The sequence below is a fragment of the Halichoerus grypus genome, chromosome 9, assembly GCF_964656455.1.
Source record: "Halichoerus grypus chromosome 9, mHalGry1.hap1.1, whole genome shotgun sequence".
In the NCBI taxonomy this organism is placed as follows: Eukaryota; Metazoa; Chordata; class Mammalia; order Carnivora; family Phocidae; genus Halichoerus; species Halichoerus grypus.
This window is the reverse complement of record NC_135720.1, coordinates 134,549,207-134,568,504: the sequence shown is the minus strand read 5'-3', so window position 1 is coordinate 134,568,504 and position 19,298 is coordinate 134,549,207. Positions and strand designations below refer to the sequence as shown.

The following is a 19,298-nucleotide window of genomic DNA, read 5'->3' as shown; positions in this document are numbered from 1 at the left end:
CACTGGAAATCCAAGTATTAAGCTGCAGTGGGGGAAACAATGTGGGAAAGATAAGGGAAAAAGCCTGTGTGTGTTTTCTTCTCTCCATGTCTGGGAAATGTAACTCCTTCAAAATAAACTGCCATTCATAAGATGCTCTCTTGCTCAAGTTAGGAGAGGGGCTAGAGGATGTAAACTGGGGAATTTTTAGCCTATATTATTCCGGCAGGGTTGGCTTGCTCATGTTCAAACTTTATGTTTTACTACCTTGGGAAGGCACCAGGCATTTCAACTAGGGTGGGCGGTAACCTGTCTTCTAAGGACAACTCCATCAACTTTATTCTGGATTATTGGTAGTGTTAGTACTTAGGGAAGCGCCTGCATTTTCAATTAAGAGCTAACTGTAGAAATTAAAAGTACTGCACAGTGAAGCTTAAATCTAGCTCTCTCGCTCATCGGTGCACATAAACACTAATATCAAATGATGGTTTTGTCATGTGATCCGTCCCCCAGCACATACAAATATAGAACATGACCATAAAAAGTAACGGCCCATGCCCTCTGCTAAGTAATTTATGACGGCGCATCCAGACTGGAATGTCAGCTGCAGTTACCTTCTCCCTGTCTGCTCTGTCCACACAGACAACCGGGGACATGTTGACAGAAGCGGGGGTCCTGCAAAGAGGGCCCCAGCTGAGGCTCCTGAACCCGTGAGCAATGGCAAATCTATAGGCTGAGACACGCGTGGCTTTTTAAAAGATCTGTTGAATGACTCAACCACTTCTTTTTAAATTAATTTATGATTCAAGTCCTATAAGAAAAGCCTGCGACCTTTCTGATGTTTTTTTTTCCCAGCAGATTTATGGTGACTAGCAACCAAATATTTAGCTTTACAATGGAGAATGGTAAATAGTCAGGAACCATTTTATTAAAGATGCAAAGTGATCCCAACACTTGATGGAACGGAGAATGAAACATTTCCCTGGCCATACACAGAGTTCTGGCCTTGATGGAGAATTTGCCTTCAAGGCAGTCTGGAATGGAACAAACTTCGTATGAAATAGTTGATAAAACAAAGGACGTTATCCTTCTTTATTAACCTTTACCCCTCAGATAATCCCCCAAATCCCCTGTGTGTGATAACCACCTCACTTCCTTTGGGCAGCCATTCATTATCTAATTCATGTCTTACACAAAGAGAGATGAGCTAATGTGCCTTATCAGATTAAAAAAAAAAAGTCACCATGAGTGATGTCCAACAGAACAGGATCTTAGCAAATCCTTTCTGCCTCCAAAGTCCTGCGTTTCTAAATACCTTTAAAGCTACTAACCCACGGTCACAGCTCACAAGCCCATTCACAGCTTTATGTTGCTAAAACAAACAGTCTGGGCAGAAGAATGACAGAATTACTCTCCTTTCTGATTAACCTCCTCTCTGCATCCTGATAAACTAATGATTAGCTTTCCTGTTGGCATTCAGCACTGACTGGGTAGCTTCAGGCTGTCAAGTCAAGCAGACCCTGATGATATCACACAAACCTCTTCCTCTCCTTCCCTCTCTGGTGCTTTATTTTTCGTGAACCAGCATCTATATCCAGCCTTCACATGCGCTAGCTGGGAGGCCGGGGGGGTGGTGGGGGGGTGGTGTAATTACCAGGGTAATTTTCTTGCCATGGAAAGGCTCATACGGAAAGCAAAGGCTTCTTTTTGCCCCCACTTCTCCACCTACAACACGAAATGCAGCTCAGAAAGCTGCTGGTTACAAGAAAGCAATGCTGAGGGTACCAGTAAGCTATCAAGTTTTACCTGCTCTTCATAGACTGTACTTGAGCACAGATTTTAGTTGGACTTTCGTCTATACTCTTCTCCAGAGATTAAAACCATATATTGCCTTTGGTTGCCTTTGAGTTGGTAGTGAAGAGACAACTGGACCATTTAGCAACATGAGTAAGAGCAGAAACTTATGCATATTTATGAAGTGTGAATATAGAGTTAGTTTGGAAAAGGCTGTACAGTGAGCCTCTGGTTAGATTCTAAAGTTCTCCTCTGCCCAGGTCACGGGGAGATACCACTACTGAGTATGATACAAAGGTTAGAAACTTTTTATCTTTTATTTCTCTTCTGGGTTTTTTTTTTTTTTTTCTATTTTCAAGATAAATGTAGAATTGCATATTTAAAAGTCCATTTGAAATACTTGTTTGGCACATATTAACAGTGGTTACTCAGCAGAATATTTTCTTGATGTCTTGATTTCTCAATGTCCTCAGGGGGAAAAAAACTTTATAGCAACATTTTAAAGCAAGCATTCATTTTACATTAGGGCCAGAATTACTTTATTGCATTATGTTATCTGTCATATGCTCCCTAACAATAGAACTTAGCAGCACTAATCATGGCCAAATCTCTCAAGAAAATCCAGCAACTTCGATTGAGCAACATGGTGACATTTTCTGGGCATGGACTTAGGGAACACTTGGGAGCTTGGCTTTGTTCACTCGTTTGCTTTTCTTTTACAATTTCCAGACCTGCCACCAGAACCACCTAATTTACCCAAGGCATGCTCTGAGATCAAAGTCACATAACTGTTTTGCTTGGCATTTTAAAATATCGGACCATAATTTGACACCTTGTAGTTAGGGTAAAACACTACAGAGGCAAAAGGGATGAAATCACTCTAATTAAAAAAAAACTTTAAGATATTTGTATACATGTATCTATATCTGTATCTCTCTCTCTATATCCAGATACAATAAAAACAAATTCAGCTGTTGGATTTGAAGGTTTTCTTGTCCTTCTCTGGAGGGTTACTGGGGGATTAATTTGGAAAAATCCAAATGGCTATTTAGAAAGACAATATTTTTCCACTGAGCTAGACCTCATGTCAGCCAAACCAAGTTACCCATGCTGGCAGATTGGCTAGATGCCCACCAAACCTGTGAATTCTTCCTTCCTGGCATACAGGCTGATGACATTTCCCAGCATCCCTTGCAGCTAGGAATGGCCACGGAACTGAATGAAGGTGGAGGTGACATATGCCACTTCCAGGCCTGGCCCATCAAACATTCCCAGGAATGATCCAGCCTTCTTCTTCCCAATTCAATGGCTGAGGACCTACAGGAGGTGGGACCACAAGATAAAAGAAACCTGGATCCCTGAATGACCGTGTAGAAGCCTGTCAGCCAAAACCACCAGAGCAGACCTTACATGAGCAAGAAAAAAATGTCCACTGTGGTATGCCTCTGAAATCTGGGGACTATTTCCTAAAGCAGTTGGACTCCCTTGACTAACACCGAATTCTTCTACTCAGTCACCTGACACTCCCGTGCTTTTTCTCATTTAATCCTCACAATACCTCTCTGAAGGAGGAATGATTATCCCCATTTTATTTTTTATTTTTTTAAGTAGACTCCACACCCAACATGGGTCTCGAACTCATGACCCCGAGACCAAGAGTTGCATGTTCTACCAAACAGCCAGCCAGATGCCCCTCCCATTTTAAAGAGAAGGAAACATGGGCTGAGTTTAACTGTGTCTTCCTGCAAGTGGGCAACTTAACACGTTGGTTTGGTTAGAATGGCTGGGTATAAATGTAATGTGGGCTTTACCAGATTAGTTTGCTGGTGGTACTCAGGAAAAAAGAGTAGATTCTCCAATTTAAGGAGATGCTGATGAATTTATTTTTCTTACATTTGGATTTGCACTGTTAATGAGTAGATCCAAGTCCAAAGTTTCTACTCCTGATGACCCTCACAAATTAATACGTTTTATAAAAGTCTCAAATATATTTATGCTCACTAGCAATCTGGATCTGTCATGCGCCAATTAATTATCTAAAGTCCTACGGTTATTGCACTAAGCTTTCTTGCTTAGTTTAAGATGAACAGGATATTAATACATTAGATTACTGCTCCATGCATTAGAAAATCCTTTAAGTGAGGGGCACCTGGGTGGCTCAGTCGGTTAAGTGCCTTCAGCTCAGGTCATGATCTCAGGGTCCTGGGATCGAGCCCCGAGTCAGGCTCCCTGCTCAGCAAAGAGCTGTTTCTCCCTCTACCACTGCCCCTCCCCCTGCTCATGCTCACTCTCTCTGTGTCTCTCTCTCAAATAAATAAATAAAATCTTAAAAAAAAAAAAAAGAAAATCCGTTAAATGTGTGCTTTGAGCAGAGCACCGGGTGGGGGCATGCATATTCACTCATAGATGGAGGTATGGCCAAAGGAGCCTCTTATCTCCCTTCCCTTCTAATTTTCAGACTGTATAAACAATGAAAGGACAAACAATCCGTTCTAGATTCCTGCTCTATACACAAGAAGGTACTATTTCCTTTCCAAGTCCAAATAGAGATAGAAAAGAAGAGCAATGAGAAGAAACTCTCTCTTGCCCTTCTGGAAGCATAAAAAACCCAGACTTCCTAGTCTTTTCAAAAGAATAAAATCCACAGTGGCAGTCAGTGACCATAAATCATCTTCTCTGACCTTGGAAACAGGGTTAATTTTTTTTCTGCATGTACTGATGCACATTAATTCCATTTGAACACACACACACACACACACCCACACACCATTTCATTGTCAGGTCTTGGTAGCATGAGACATGTTGGAGAAAATAAGAAAAGTATATGTGGGAGGGAACAAGAATGCCTACTGTAGTTACCCACAGCAGCTGCAGTTCACCATACTACTGCTTCCCATCTGCTCCTGCAAGTTAACCAGGGCTAGAGGTGGTGGGCCTGGGAGGGAAACCTCCTGGGAACCCCGTGGTGATAGCCTTCCTTGGGGGTGATTGATGCCCATACATGGCTTCAGAGGCACTGGTCTACTGGAGATTACATTTTCAGCTCAGGGCAGAGTTTTGGGGTCACCCTGGCTGGAGATGATTAAAGATCATGTTTCACATCTCTCCCAGGTGATGTGTGATGTTTCAATGCCAAAAAAACATGTCTCCTAATTCAAGTGAACATCTTCTAAGGTTTTATTTTGACATGCATCTCCTATAAATGACTGTGCAGGGTGGCTCTTCTTGCATGTGGTGGCTGCGAAAAGGACTTTGCACGGTAAGGGAACAGGCGCACATCTAGGTCCGATGGCCAGGTCATTAATGTGTCACTGAACTTCATTTTTCATGCTTGTGAGTTAGAAATAACGTATTTTCCCTATAACCACCTGTTGTAAAAATAAATGAATAGTTGAGGGTGCCAGGTTCCCTTGAACAATTCTGCACTTACAGAATGGGGGCCTGGCTATTTTCCATGTGAGAATCCTTCCCTCAACTGGGAAAAGGCAGGCTTGATAAATTGTCACTAAAATTCCTAGACAATACTCTAAGGACTAGGCCAATCTTCTGTCCAAAGATTATTTTTTATAAATTACAACAAGAGGAGGGAAGAAAAGCATGAGATGTCCTGCCCATGTTTTATAACTTGTTCTGTATCATGAATGTTGGAATATATCGATGAGAGGAAGGCTTTCAAAGTGCAAAATGTGATGACCCATTACATTAGTCCATCATGAAATCAGTCTTATGGATCAAGAGAATGGACTAGAAGAAAAATATCAGAATGCAGTGCACCTGGTAAAACAACTGTTGTTTTGTGAAACTGGTGGTGAAATAAAATATACTTTTTCTATGGATCATGGTTGAAAATTTTGAAAGCCTTTATGTTAGAGAATATAAGAAACATGTTTCTCAGTCCAAAGTAAGAGAGGAAATTTGAAAATGGATGTCATCATTATCAATCAGGGCTGCAGACACACCTCTTATTCTGCTTTTCCCAGGAGAGATGGAGGGATGAGGGTAGCGGGGTAGGAGTACAGACAGGGAAGAGAAAGCAAATGGCAGGGAGGCTTCATGCTTTGGTCTGTGGCTCATGGCCTTATTAAAAAACCCAATTAATTAAAGTCTGGCAAGGAGAAGGGAATGAAGGCAATCTGTATTAGTTTTCTATTGCTGCATAACAAATTACCACAAACTCAGTGGCTTAAAACAACATCCGTTTATCACCTCACAGTGTCTATAGGTCAGAAATATGGGCAAGGCCAAGCCAAGCTCTCTGCTCAGAGTCTCGGGGCTGAATCGCGGTGTCAGCAGTGTCCCATCTGGAGCTTGGGCTCCCGGGCTCATGTGATTGTTGTTGGGACTTAGTTCCTTGTGGTTGTAGGACTGAGATCCCTGTTTTATTGCCGGCTGTCAGCAGGGGTCCCTGTCAGTGTCTCGAGGCTCTGACAACTTGGTAGCTCAGGTCTTCGGAGGCAGCAAGAGAATCTCTCTCCAGCCACCACGACAGTCTTACATGACAGGACAATCACAGGAGTGATACCCCATCACCCTGCTCATAACCTAATCAAAGGAATGCACACAACCACATCTTCACAGGTGCCACCTACGCTCAAGGGGAGGGGATTATACTGGGTGTGTCCATTAGGCGGTGGGAATCTTAGGGTCATCTTGGAATTTTGCATACGGAAGTTATAATCCACCTAAAGCAACAACCATCAAGCATCTCGAACAGCCTAAAAGATATGCGCAAGTGCATTTTCTAAACTGGTGTGTCAGCCTTCTGCAGGACATGAATACATATCCCTCTTCAAAAAGCCTCCCTGGTCAATTAAGTTTGGGAAAATGTGGGTTTCATAACATTCAACATATTTTTTTACTGAACAGAGTATGGGATTTCCCCAAACATATTTAGCCCAGAAAATTTTTTTTTTTGAGTTTGTGTTAACTAAACTCACATCATTAATATTAATATTCCTGTAATACTAATATTATATCAGAAGCAGTTGAATGATTGCTCTTGTATTGTCATTTTATTTCCTCTGTGATGACTTCCCCCATCACCTTTGTCTATGAGATCTCTTCTCTGGATTTTGGTAACACTAATGGTTTACCTTGCTTGACTGGCAGTTTGCTGATAATGACTTATAATAAAATACTTTTACTTTCTGAAGGTCACCCCCTACTAAATGCAGTCTCTTTGAAGGCGGGTATTCCGGCTTCAAGCCATCGTGTAGAGCATTGGAGACAGCTGTGCAGTATGAAGCATGGTGGCTGAGATTTCTGGGGACAGGGGTTATATGGGGGGGCAACTCATCAGCTTAAGGACTAATGAGCAAACCAGTTACCCTCTCTCTGAACCTCTCCTGGCTCACCTTTAAATCAAAAGTATTGCAAGAGATGATTTCTAAGATCTCTTCCCACCCAATAATCAAGCTCTGCCCCATCTCATGGGTGTCTTTATGGTGCCTGGCCCATGGTATGCACGTGGTAAGTACCTGTTGACTGAATACTTTCAAGCTTGCATTGTTGTGGGTTCCTGTATTTTATCACTGCTGTTCTCTGTTGTAGGTGGTGGCTAGCTTCCAGCTGCTCAGGGTGCTCACCTCTAATCTTGGGCACCTACCTTATACAAGCCCCAGGCTACAACTGACCAGTAATGTTGCTCTCACCTTGCCTTACGCTTCCGCAGTGTAAGTGTGACCTCTTCATATGGGATAGTAGGCACCCCCCTGGGAGGTCCACCTGCCCTAAAATATCTTCCTTCCCAATGCCTGAAACTCCTTTTAAAGATTCATTCTCTACCTTTTTCTCCCGGAGCCCTATTACTAACTCTAAGGAAATAAATACAGGAGTCCTGATTTAGTAACTCACCAAGCAGAAAGTAAGCCACCTTGTAATAGCCATGTAGTGGTGGCAACAAGTAAACCACCGCTGTTGTGAGTCCCTAGGATTTTGGAGATGTCTGTTACTGCAGCATAACCTTGCCTGCTTTGAAACAGAAATGTCAGGAGGAAAGAACAGGAGTTTGATATTTGACTACTACAGGATTTTGTGCTTGTGAGGATGTTAGGTGGTGATGTCTAAATCCTTGCTGCTCACAGTTTGGCAACAGATGACCAGCATCACCATTACCCGGGAGCTGGCTAGAAATGCAGACTCTCAGGTCCTACCCCAGATCTACTGAACCAGACTCTGCCCTTTCACAAGATCTCCAGGTGATTCCAAGGAATATTAAAGTTTGAGAATCAGTGACCTAGAGACAACCGGAAATGAGAACCTGAAGCATCTAAAATAAATTTGAGCTAGAGGTGTAACTGAGTGCAATCCACATTCCACAGGTTTCTCAAGTGTGGTCCCTGGACCAGGAGCATCACCGTCACATGGGAACCTTTTTTAAGACATGCAGATGCTTGAGCCTCAACCAAGAGCTACTGAAACAGAAACTATCGAAGGGGCCCAGAAATCTGTGTTTTAACAACCCTGGATATGATTCTCATACACATCAAAGTTTGGGAGCCACTGCCACAAACCAGTGAATTGAAATTATAGGAGTTATTATTCTCCTGAAAGAAGGAAGAGAAGAAGATGTGGATGGTTATAATACCGTTCCTATGAGAAATACCACCTGTTTCACGGCGATTTCCTTTATGCTGCATTTTCTAGAATGCACATGGGGAAAATCACGGCTTGGCTGAGGACTATTTTCACCACTGCGCTGATGACCTCTCCAATCTGGTTTTCTATCTAGTGGAAGTACTAGGACGGTGCTGTGGGTAAAGATGCAGAGGACAGAAAGGGAGGCGGACATCCAAAAATGGCTTTGCATTGTGCCAACCTGAGCCTGCTGGGGTTTACTGCGCTTGGAGCACTGTGGTGAGGTGAGTGCTATAGAAGACATTTACTAGGTACGAGTCCCCTTTTTATCAAGAATGCAGGAGGGTAAGAAAGGGGAACTGTAGTGGTTACACCCAAGAATCTGCACAGTTACGTGCTAAGCCACACGCGTCCCCAAGTGCAGCTCATTTTGGGATGCAATGGTTCCACTGCATTCATTTGTGTGCTCACCTGTCCTAATTCACCCAATATTTAATGAGTGACTTTTATGTGCAAGGCCCGCAAGGCCAATGGAGAGATCTTCTGTCTTTAAAAAAAGGATCGAGAGGGGCACCAGCCAGGAAGGTCATGGTTCTTCCCTCCATCTAAGACTCCCAGGGATGCACTGAAGTCACTTCTCCCACTTTAATCACAGAAAAGCTGGGCTAAGGCTGTATCTAGAATGCATCGCACTGTGATTTTCCAGTTTCACTCGTCTCTTTTGCCAAGCGGGGGGTGAGCGGGGGAGGCGTGGGAAAGCAGGGATTGAGAAGGCCAAGGAGGAAAATGCATCCACAGCAGAACACACAATCTCTCCACCCTTACCAAGCTGCCTGTCTGGGCTGGGTGCTAACTCCCCATTTCACACGAGGGAAGTGGTATATCCGTGGCAGCTCTGGCTGCAAGTTTGAATGACCTGACAAACCCACAAAACTCTCAAGGCCAAGACCACTCCTCCAACCAATTAAACCAGACCCTCCCGAAGTGAGATCCCCGAGCTGGTACTTAAAAAAAAAAATGTTCTGGGTGATTCCACTGCACAACACCTGTTCTAGGGTCTCAGGTCTTGCCCCTTTATGGAGCTGAGCTTCCTCCCCTGAAAGTCAAAGTCCTAGTTTCTCAGGATTCTCCGCAAAACTTTATCAGTTTCAGGAGTTTGTTTTAGAAGTTAAAGGGAGCTATTAAATTTAAGCTATTATATTATAATGAATATCCAATTACCTTTTTTTAACTAATTTTTTCTTCCAAAGAAGATGTACTAATTTATCACCTATCACCAGGATAGCATGACACTTCCCACATTCTTAACATATGACATTGTCAGACTTTTCTGCATTTGCCATCCCGCTAAGAATGCTGTGGTACTTCACTGGGGCTTATATTAATTTTCTATTACTGTGTAAGAAATTACCACAAACATAGTGGCTTCATAACGACACAAGTATATTATTTTCTGGTTCTGAAAGACAGAAGTCCAAAATGGGTCTCAAATCAAGGGGTCAACAAGGCTGCCTTCCTCTGAGGGGTTCTCAGGTGAATTTGTTTCTTTGCTTTTTCTAGCTTCTACAGGCGGCTTCATTCCTCGCCTTGTGGTCCCTTCCTCCATCTCCGAAGCCAGCAGCATGACGTCAGATTTCTCTCTGGCTCTTCTGCTTGTTCTCTTCCACATATAAGGATCCTTACGATTACCTAAGGCCCACTCCAATAATCCAGGATTATCTCCCCATCTCAAGGTCAGCTGATGAGCAAACTTAATTGCTCCTTTGCATTGTAAATCAACATAATTGCAATTTCTGGGGACTCCAATTACCTTTTAGATAGTTTGTCACCAAACTTCAGATGCAGAATATTTAGTCAAAAGAGCAATTCTCATTTTTTTCCTATTTAACAATGCATGCTGGTGGTAGATCTACTTTTTATGAATAATTTCATTCACTACACAATCAGCATGGTCAAAATATTGTTATTATGAAGCCTTGGTAGAGAGTATGATGTTGTTATTTACATGATACAATGTCTGTAGTTTGGGCCGGGTGGGAAGTTTATAATGGCCTGGGGAATGGTAAGGACCCCTGCCAACCACCACTTTGCTCTTAACACCCACTATTATGTTTATGTTAAAGTTTACTCTGGGCCTTATGTGGCAATGTGATGGTAGGTTAAAAGTTGTTAGAAAACTGCACCGACTCTCTCTAAATGATCCACATACACAATACATTTAAGAAGCACTGACTTAGCTTATCCACGCTAACTACAAAATAGGAGCTAATCAAATTCATACATGCAATTTATAGATGATGATAGATGTGAATAAGTTTTGATAACAAAATAGCACAAAATGTGAACTAAAAGTTAATAGTAAATACTTCCTTGGTTATAAAATGGTTGTGAGACTAGTAAAAAGAACAGGCTATATTCTCTTTTATGGCTAATATTCCATGGTGTGTGCGGTGTGTGTGTATCTATCTATCTATCTAACTAGCATCTATCTATCTATCTATCTATCTATCTATCTATCTATCTATCTATCTATCTATCTGCCTATCCATCCACCCACCCATCCATCCATCCATCCATCCATCCATCCATCCATCCATCCAGTTATCTCTCTGATCACATCTTCTTTATCATGGTGACAGAGGGTAACTACACTTAATCGTGGTGAGCACTGCGTAATGTATAGAATTGTCGATTCACTATGTCACACACCTGAAATGAATATAACATTGTATATGTAAATTATACTTCAATAAAAGAAAAAGAATAGGCTGCAGATGACATAAATAAATTGACCTTTTAAACAGGTGATGTCCACTGTTACAGTATGAATTTGACCATTATAAGATGATGAAGCAAAAGAAATGTTCCATACCATGTCCTGGATTAGAGATAGATGTACGTGCTATGTATCTCATTTCGGGGATGACTCTCAGAGTGAATGGTTCTGCTGCTTCCTTGTTGTCTGTCTTACAAGTATTGCCCATTGTCTAGGCAGCCCTGCCTCTCAAAATACACTCTTACCTCTTGGGGTTGTTGGTACTGAGAAGCCATCAGAAGGAAAGCCCGCTGAGCCTGGAAAGCGCTATGCACCATCTCCGCCTGGGAACCAAGAGGAAGAGGGAAGTTCAGATGTTTGAGCTTCAGAACAAAGAGTGATCATATGATCCAGCAATTCTATGCCTAGATATGAACCCCAAATTGAAAACATATGTCCACACAAAGCCTTGCTAATGGATGTTCGCAGCAGCATTATTCACGATAGTCAAGATGTAGAGACAACCAGAATGTTCATTAAGGGATGAATGGATAAACAAAATGTGACATATCAATACAATGGGATATTAGTCGGCATTAAAAAGAGACGAAGTGCTGATATATGCTACAATGTGGGTGACCCTTGAAAACATGCTGAGTGAAGGAAGCCGGTCAAAAAAGACCACATGTGTATGATTCCATTGATATGAAATGTCCAGAATAAGCAAATCTACAGAGACAGAAAGGACACTCGTGGTTGCCTGGGGCTGGTGGGAGAGAGGAATGGAGTACGAGGTTTCTTTTGGGGGTGATGCTGGAATCAGATAATGCTGGTGCTTTCACAACTTGGAGAATCTACTAAAAACCACTGAATTGCTCATGTTAAAAGACTGAATGTTATTCTGTGGGAATGACATCTCAATAAAGCTGTTAAAAAATGTCTGAGCCCCAAATGCAATTGTTTTCAAAGGGTATTTCTCCTGTCCTTGTTCACAGTGTGCCCAAACCTCTTCTATGCCTTCTAGTGGAAAGAAAGTTGTCCTTTAAGTTGTCCCCATAAACATATGTTCACTGTGAGCCCGTGGCTTCTACGACTATTCATTAAGACAGATCTAGAGATTTCAGCGCTGAACTCCCCCACCCCCAGAAAGGACACGCAGGAGGGAATGTTTCAAATACACGGAATCATATTTTATATCCTTACTCTCTACTTACTCTTCACTATTAATTCTTTACTTTTTCAAATTTAAAAAATTACAGAAGAGTACCAAGAAGAAAATAATTCCAAATTTTTGGAATTATCAGGCACAAATGACCATTTTGGCACACTTTTTCTAGTTCTTAAGAAAATTCATTCACACAGCTGTTTTCATAAGACAAAGCATAATGATTTAGAATAATTTTTAAATGCAGAAAGTTACAAATATTAAGGTTTAAAAAAATGCCTCACAATCTAGAAATAATCTTTGTTAACAATAGATGAACATCACTGCACCACCTTTTAAGATATATATGCACAGAGACTTTTAAAAGATTGGACCATACCTGAGGTACTATTTTTTAAAATAAAAAATATTCATTTTAATTATGGTTGAATAGTAGAGATGAAAGAGATGGAATAGATAAACTTAAAAGTTTCTGCACTATAATAATTATGATGTTCTAAATGATCATTCCAAGGTAAATATATATATATATATATATAAAATATTAAGAGATTGGAATAATTATGTATTTGCATTTTAAATTACATTGTCTCATTTTAGACAAAATTTATTGGCTCCTTACTGGCAAGGATGAGAATATAAGTAGATTCTTACATTTTTTCCTATCTCTGACGCCCTATCTTCCATATTTTTTAGTTATTATTTTTATTTTGCTCAATTAATAGCATTCATATGCTAGCTGTAACATGAATCCACAGACTTCAGGATAGGTTCTACATTTAAACACACCTCGTGGTTCTTACCAGTCATTTTACCATGATTTCTCCATTTCTGGATTATTCTGATTTTTTTTATTGGCCAAACCTCATTATCAATTCTTTTCTTCAAAGAGATCTCAAAGTCGCTTTTAGTTCTTCAGGTTTGGACACGTCTCCCTGTTGTCTTTCTATTTTAATAGTATCTGGGCTGAATATAACCTCCTTGGGTAACGTTCTTCATCCATTTTCACATAACATGGCACTAAATGTGCCGAGAGAAATCTGAAGCCAGCTGGGTTTTTTTTCTCTCTTGCAGAAAATTGGCTTTTTCTAGTTTGACACCTGAAGAATTATTTCTTTATCCTTGGGGTTTAACAGCTTAATCATGATATGTTTGGGTTTTGAGCATTCTATATTATATCTGCTGGAATAGGTTTGGTTCTTCATTTCTAGGAAAATTTTCTTGTATCTTTCAAGATACCGCTGTTCCATTTGTTAGAATCTCTATTCAGGGACTCATTATTATCTTCAGATCATGTAATATTTGAATGTCTTCATATCTTTTAGATTCTCTCTCTACCTTCAATTTCTTTGTTTTTCATCTGTATTTACTGTGATTGTATGAATACTGTTCTCTATTGTGAGTTAACAGATTTTCAACAGGATCTCTTATATTCATTCACCTAATTTATATATCATTTCTGTATGAATGTCGTTTTTGTTCTTGATTTGTTAGACCTTCAATTTCTTTTGCATTTCACTCTTATTGTTTTATCACCTTGTCTTTAAGCTATTTAAAAATACACTTAAACTCATTAACTCTGACAGTGTAAGTTATACTCTTACTAAGCCATTGTGATGAATCTGTTTCTCTTCCTTGCGTTTCATTTTCTTTGAGTATGAGCCCATGCCTTCCCTTCACATGCAATGTTCCTTTCTGATGGACTACTTCTAGCTGTCATGAAGGTGATTCCATGAGTCCTTTGCTACCATATTGCAGGTTGGTTTATCTTCCCTTTCAATCAAGGGTTTGTGCTCTATTAACCTCTTTAAAGGCATAATGGAATGGGACAGGAGAGGGACGGCTCAGTGAGGTGATGTCCAGTCTTTGAGAATTTGGGTGCTACTCAATCTTCTGGGAATATCTTGAATATCCTAAACCATGATTTGCTCCACATCGTAGCTGTTGTAAATAATGCTGTGATGAACATGGGGTGACTATGTCTTTTTGAATTACTGTCTTCATTTCCTCTGGATTGATACCTAGACATGAAATTACTGGATCCTATGACAGTTCTATTTTTAATTTTTTGAGGAACTACCATACTGTTTCCCACAGTGGCTGCAACAATTTACATTCCCATCAACAGTGCACAAGGGTTCCCTTTATATCCACATCCTTGGCAACACCTGTCGTATCTTGTTTTTTGGATAATAGCCCTTCTGACAGGTGTGAGGTGATATCTGGTGGTTCTGATTTGCATTTTACTCATGGCTAGTAATGTTGAGCATCTTTTCGTATGCCTGTTGGCCATCTGTATTTCTTTGGAAAATGACTATTCAAGACCTCTACCCATTTTTAAATCAGACTGTTTGTTTTTTTTGATATTGGGTTGCATGAGTTCTTTATATATTTTGGGTTATTAACTCCTTGTTTGATACATCATTTGCGAAAATCTTCTCCCATTCAGTAGGTTGCTTCTCATTTTACTGATGGTTTCCTTCACTGTGCAAACCTTATTAGTTTGCTATAGTTCCACTTATTTATTTTTGCTTTTGTTGTCCTTCCCTGAGGAGATAAATCCAAAAGAATATTGCTACCACTGATGTCAAAGAGTTTACCACCTTTGTTTTCTTCTAGGAGTTTTAAGGCATCAGGTCTTACATTTAGGTCTTTAATCCATTTTGAGTTTATTTTTGTGTAGAGTGTGAGGAAGTGGTCCAGTTTCATTCTTTTGCATGTAGCTGTCCAGTTTTCGCAGCACCATTTATTGAAGAGACTGTCTTTTCCCTATGGTATGTTCTTGCCTCCTTTGTCATAGATTAACTGACCATATAAGTGTGGGTTTATTTCTGGGCTCCCCGTTCTTTTCCATTGATCTATGTGTCTGGTTTTGTGTCAGCACCATCCTGTTTTGACAATGACAGCATTGCGGTATAGTTTGAAATCTGGGGCTGTGATACCTCCATTTCTCTTCTTCCCTTTCCAGATTGGTTATTCAGGGTCTTTTGTGGTTCCATATAAATTTTAGAATTATTTGTTCTAGTTCTGTGAAAAATGTCATTGGTATTCTGATAGAGATTGCACTGAATCTGTAGACTGCTTGAGGTAGTATGGATATTTTAACAATATTAATTCTTCCAGTCCATGAGAAGAGTATAGCTTTCCATTTATTCATGTCATCTTCAATTTCTTTCATCAATGTCTGATAGTTTTCAGAGTACAGGTATTTCACCTCCTTGGTTAAATTTATTCCTAGATATTTTATTTTTTTTGGTGCAGTCGTAAATGGAATTATTTTCTTAATTTCTCTTCCTGCTATATCATTATTAATATATAGAAATGCAACAGATTTCTGTATATAGATTTTGTGTCCTGCAAATTTACTGAATTCATTTATTAGTTCTAATAGTTTTTTGGTGTAGTCTTTATAGAGTTTTCTGTATAGTATCACATCATCTCCAAATACTGACAGTTTTACTTCTTCCTTTCCAATTTGGATGCCTTTTATTTCTTTTTCTTGCCTAATTGCTGTGGCTAGGATTTCTAATACTATGTTGACTAAAAGTGACTAAAGTGGGGGGAAAGTGACTAGTTTAAGTCATTCCACTTCATTAACATGTTCTGACATTTGACAAATTTTCCAAAATTTTTACTGATATGAGCACCTTAATCTTGTTTCTAATTTTTCTTGTTATTTCTCATTCAAGGATTTTTTTTTTCTACTGAGAAAAAAAGCTTCAGGTCAAACCAAGATCCTTAGAACATTTCGATTTAAAACAACAAATTCAATCATCAACATAATAAAATGTCTCATGAATATCTAAATTAGGGTATATTTTCTATTTGGAGTATACCATCTCCTCTTTTATTTGTCCTGGAACTCTGATTGCTGGGATTATAGTGCTCAGAATCGCAAATTTTGGATGTTCTTTAGGGAGGAACAAAGAATTTTCAATATTTACTCTCCTGGAGGCCATTATGACCTTATGAATGTAAAGTTCTGAGCTGTGTGAATGTTCATCCATGTATCAAAACGTATATTTTCAGTGGTTCAGTAGGACTTCTTTCGGTCTCTAATGACCACATTTCCAAAAAGAAAACTATGAAATACAACTTTCCACAGCTTGGATATAAACAAAATAATTGCACTTCTCCTGGCCACAATAATATAGAGGTATTGTCCTCATCTATGACAAGCTTTGCAGAGTTGACTGAATTATAGTTGCTGTGGAACAGTAATTTAGGATTATCTGACCTCTGTAGTTAAAACTGTTAGCTCTGAGGGGTATTGACAATATTTTTGTAGTTATCCTAAGATGAACACTATCAGTAGCCTTTTTTTACTTTCCCTAGAAAGAATATTTAGTCTGGTGCTAGTAGAGTAATTTTCTGGTGGTCTGATTAGCAGAATGGCCAGTTTCATTAGTTAGAGTCCTTCCCCAAACAGCCTTTCACTCAACAAGAGGGGTGGAGGTTGGAGCAGAGAATGGCTCAAAACCTAGATACTTGCTTCAACTATCCCTTTCACTTTGCTTATGTAGAGAAATCTACAGAATCTACAAAATCTTCAGAAAGATTTCTCCTTCCAGTTCCCTAGAACTCTGGGCCTAATTAGCAGACTGTAAACCACATTCACACTTAACCTCATTGGTCCATGTTTCAAAGGATTTTCTTTCCACACTTGAGATATTCTGATCCACCTGCCTCTACAGAAAAGTTCTGTGAGTCCCCTCAACCAGACAACATCCTATTTAGGAGCAATTTTACTAAACCTGCTGAGTTCTGATAACTTGAAAGGGAGAATTTGGCTCACTCAGGCAGTTCAAAACATTGTGAAAGAAAAAGCCAAACGTAGGGGTTTTCAGTAACAACAAATAATTGAGGGGTTTTGCTGAGTTTGTCCATCACATGTGTGCAGGGCTCAGAGAGCCTCAGTGACCTTTGTGGGTGTATATGTGCATCTATCTACCCACAAGCACGTGTGTGCAGAGAGGAAAGGGAGACTTTGGTAGGAGTCAAGACTACACATTTTATTTAAACTCGATCAATTATCACTTAGGTAACTGGGATTCTTGGATAGATGGAATGGTGGACCACCTTGTTTTGTGCTCCTAGGGGACAGAGTAGGAGAATGAATTTTTGTAATCAGTTTAGAGCAAACCTCAGGACTAGCAGACACTAGCAAATATGACTTATTTCCATCTAATCCCTTCAAGAGAGAGATGGCTCCCAGGGGAAGCCCAAGTGATCTCTAAATACTCATCAAATCTTTGCATTGTTTCACTGGGAATGCTACAGGCAAAGTACTATGTGGATGAATAAAATGAATAGGTAGGAGACATGGAGGAGGTGAAAAAATACCCAGCCAGGGTACCTGTAATTAAGGGATTTCCAGATCTTCTGAAAAAGTATCATTCTTCTTGAGACCCAGACACTGAAGGGAAGGGGGTCCTCCTCTTCTAAGGTCAGGGGAATGGACATCTGCTCTTTGGGTGCAATATGTTGGCTTTGAGAAGGTCATGGTCAATGCCATCCCCATATTCCTCCCTAATTAATCTGCCAATGCCCTATATTTTACAATTAGAAATACTGTATTTTTAGATTTTATCCCTTAGGGGCCTCTAATCTGGAGTTTCTAACTCTAAAGGAGAAGTTCCTTGAGTTTCAGCCAACAAAGATGTAAAGATGGACCTGAGAGATGAAAGAAAGACAAGAAAATGGGCTGATGAAAAGAGGTGGTAGGATGACGAAGACAAATATCACCACTCCACAGTTTTGCTTAAAACAAATTGAAGATGTCTAATTTTGTAAAAACGAACATAGGCACCAACTCTATAAAGTCAGATTATGAAAGGCATCTGGGTTGACATATTAACAACCATAACAAAGGCGTACACCAGTGATTCTCAACCTTAAGTGTGCATTATATTCACCTGGATGGTTTGTTAAAACAGATTGTTGAGCCCTGTACCCCAAGTTTCAGATTCAGTAGGTTTGAGTGAAGAAATTATATCAATTTTCTACAGTCTCTCTCAAACGATCGAAGCAGAGGGAATACTTCCCAAATCATTCTGAGGCCAGTACAACCCTAATACCATTAATTTTTTAAAGATTTATTTATTTATTTTAGAGAGAATGCATTCACAAGCAGGGGGAGGGGCAGAGGGAGAGAATCTTCAAGCAGACCCCCACTGAGTGGGGACCCTGACACGGGGCTGGATCTTACTATCCTGAGATCACGACCTGAGCCTAAACCAAGAGTCAGACACTTAACTGACTGAGCCACCCAGGCGCCCCACATTAATTGATTTTTGAATATTGAACTAGCCTTGCATACCTGGGAAAAATTCCACTTGACCATGGTGTATAATTCTTTCTATACTTTTTTGGATTTGATTTGTTAATATTTTTTGAGGATTTCAGGACTTATATTCATGAGAGATACTGGTCTGTAGTTTTCTCTTCTTATAATACCTTTTATCATTATGCAATGCCCTTCTTTATCCCTGGTAACTTTCCTCACTTGGAAGTCTGCTCTGTCTGAAATTAATACAAGTACTCTTGCTTTCTTCTGATTAATGTTAGCATGGTATATTTTCTGCATCCATTTATTTTTAATCTGTATGTGTCTTTATATTTAAAATGGTTTTCTTGTAGACAATATGTAGTTAGTTGGGTAGTGTTTTTTGATCCACTCTGACAATCTCTATCTTTTAATTGGTGCATTTAGACCATTGACATTCAAAGTGATTATTGCCATAGATGGATTAATATCTACCATATTCATTACTGTTTTCCATTTGTTGCTCTTGTTATTTGTTCCTATTTTTATCTTCTACTCTTTTTTCTGCCTTCTGTGGTTTTAACTGAGCATTTTAGATGATTCCACTTTCTCTCCTTTCTTAGCATATCAGTTATACGTTTTTTTTCCTTTTTAAGTGGTTGCCCAAGAGTTTGCAATATACAACTAATCCAGTCCACTTTCAAATAGCATTATACCACTTCACAGTAGCATAAATACCTTATAATAACAAAATAATCTTAATC

At 39.8% G+C, this 19,298-nt stretch overlaps 1 protein-coding gene across 1 annotated transcript in view; it reads right to left on the bottom strand.

The window, feature by feature from the left end:
• Positions 1-19,298, bottom strand: part of CAP2 (cyclase associated actin cytoskeleton regulatory protein 2) — a 135,649-nt gene that overhangs the window by 70,019 nt on the left and 46,332 nt on the right. The window contains exon 4 of the mRNA XM_036123645.2: positions 11,371-11,448. Coding sequence (XP_035979538.1) covers positions 11,371-11,448 — 78 coding nt within the window. The remainder of the gene's footprint in view (positions 1-11,370; positions 11,449-19,298) is intronic.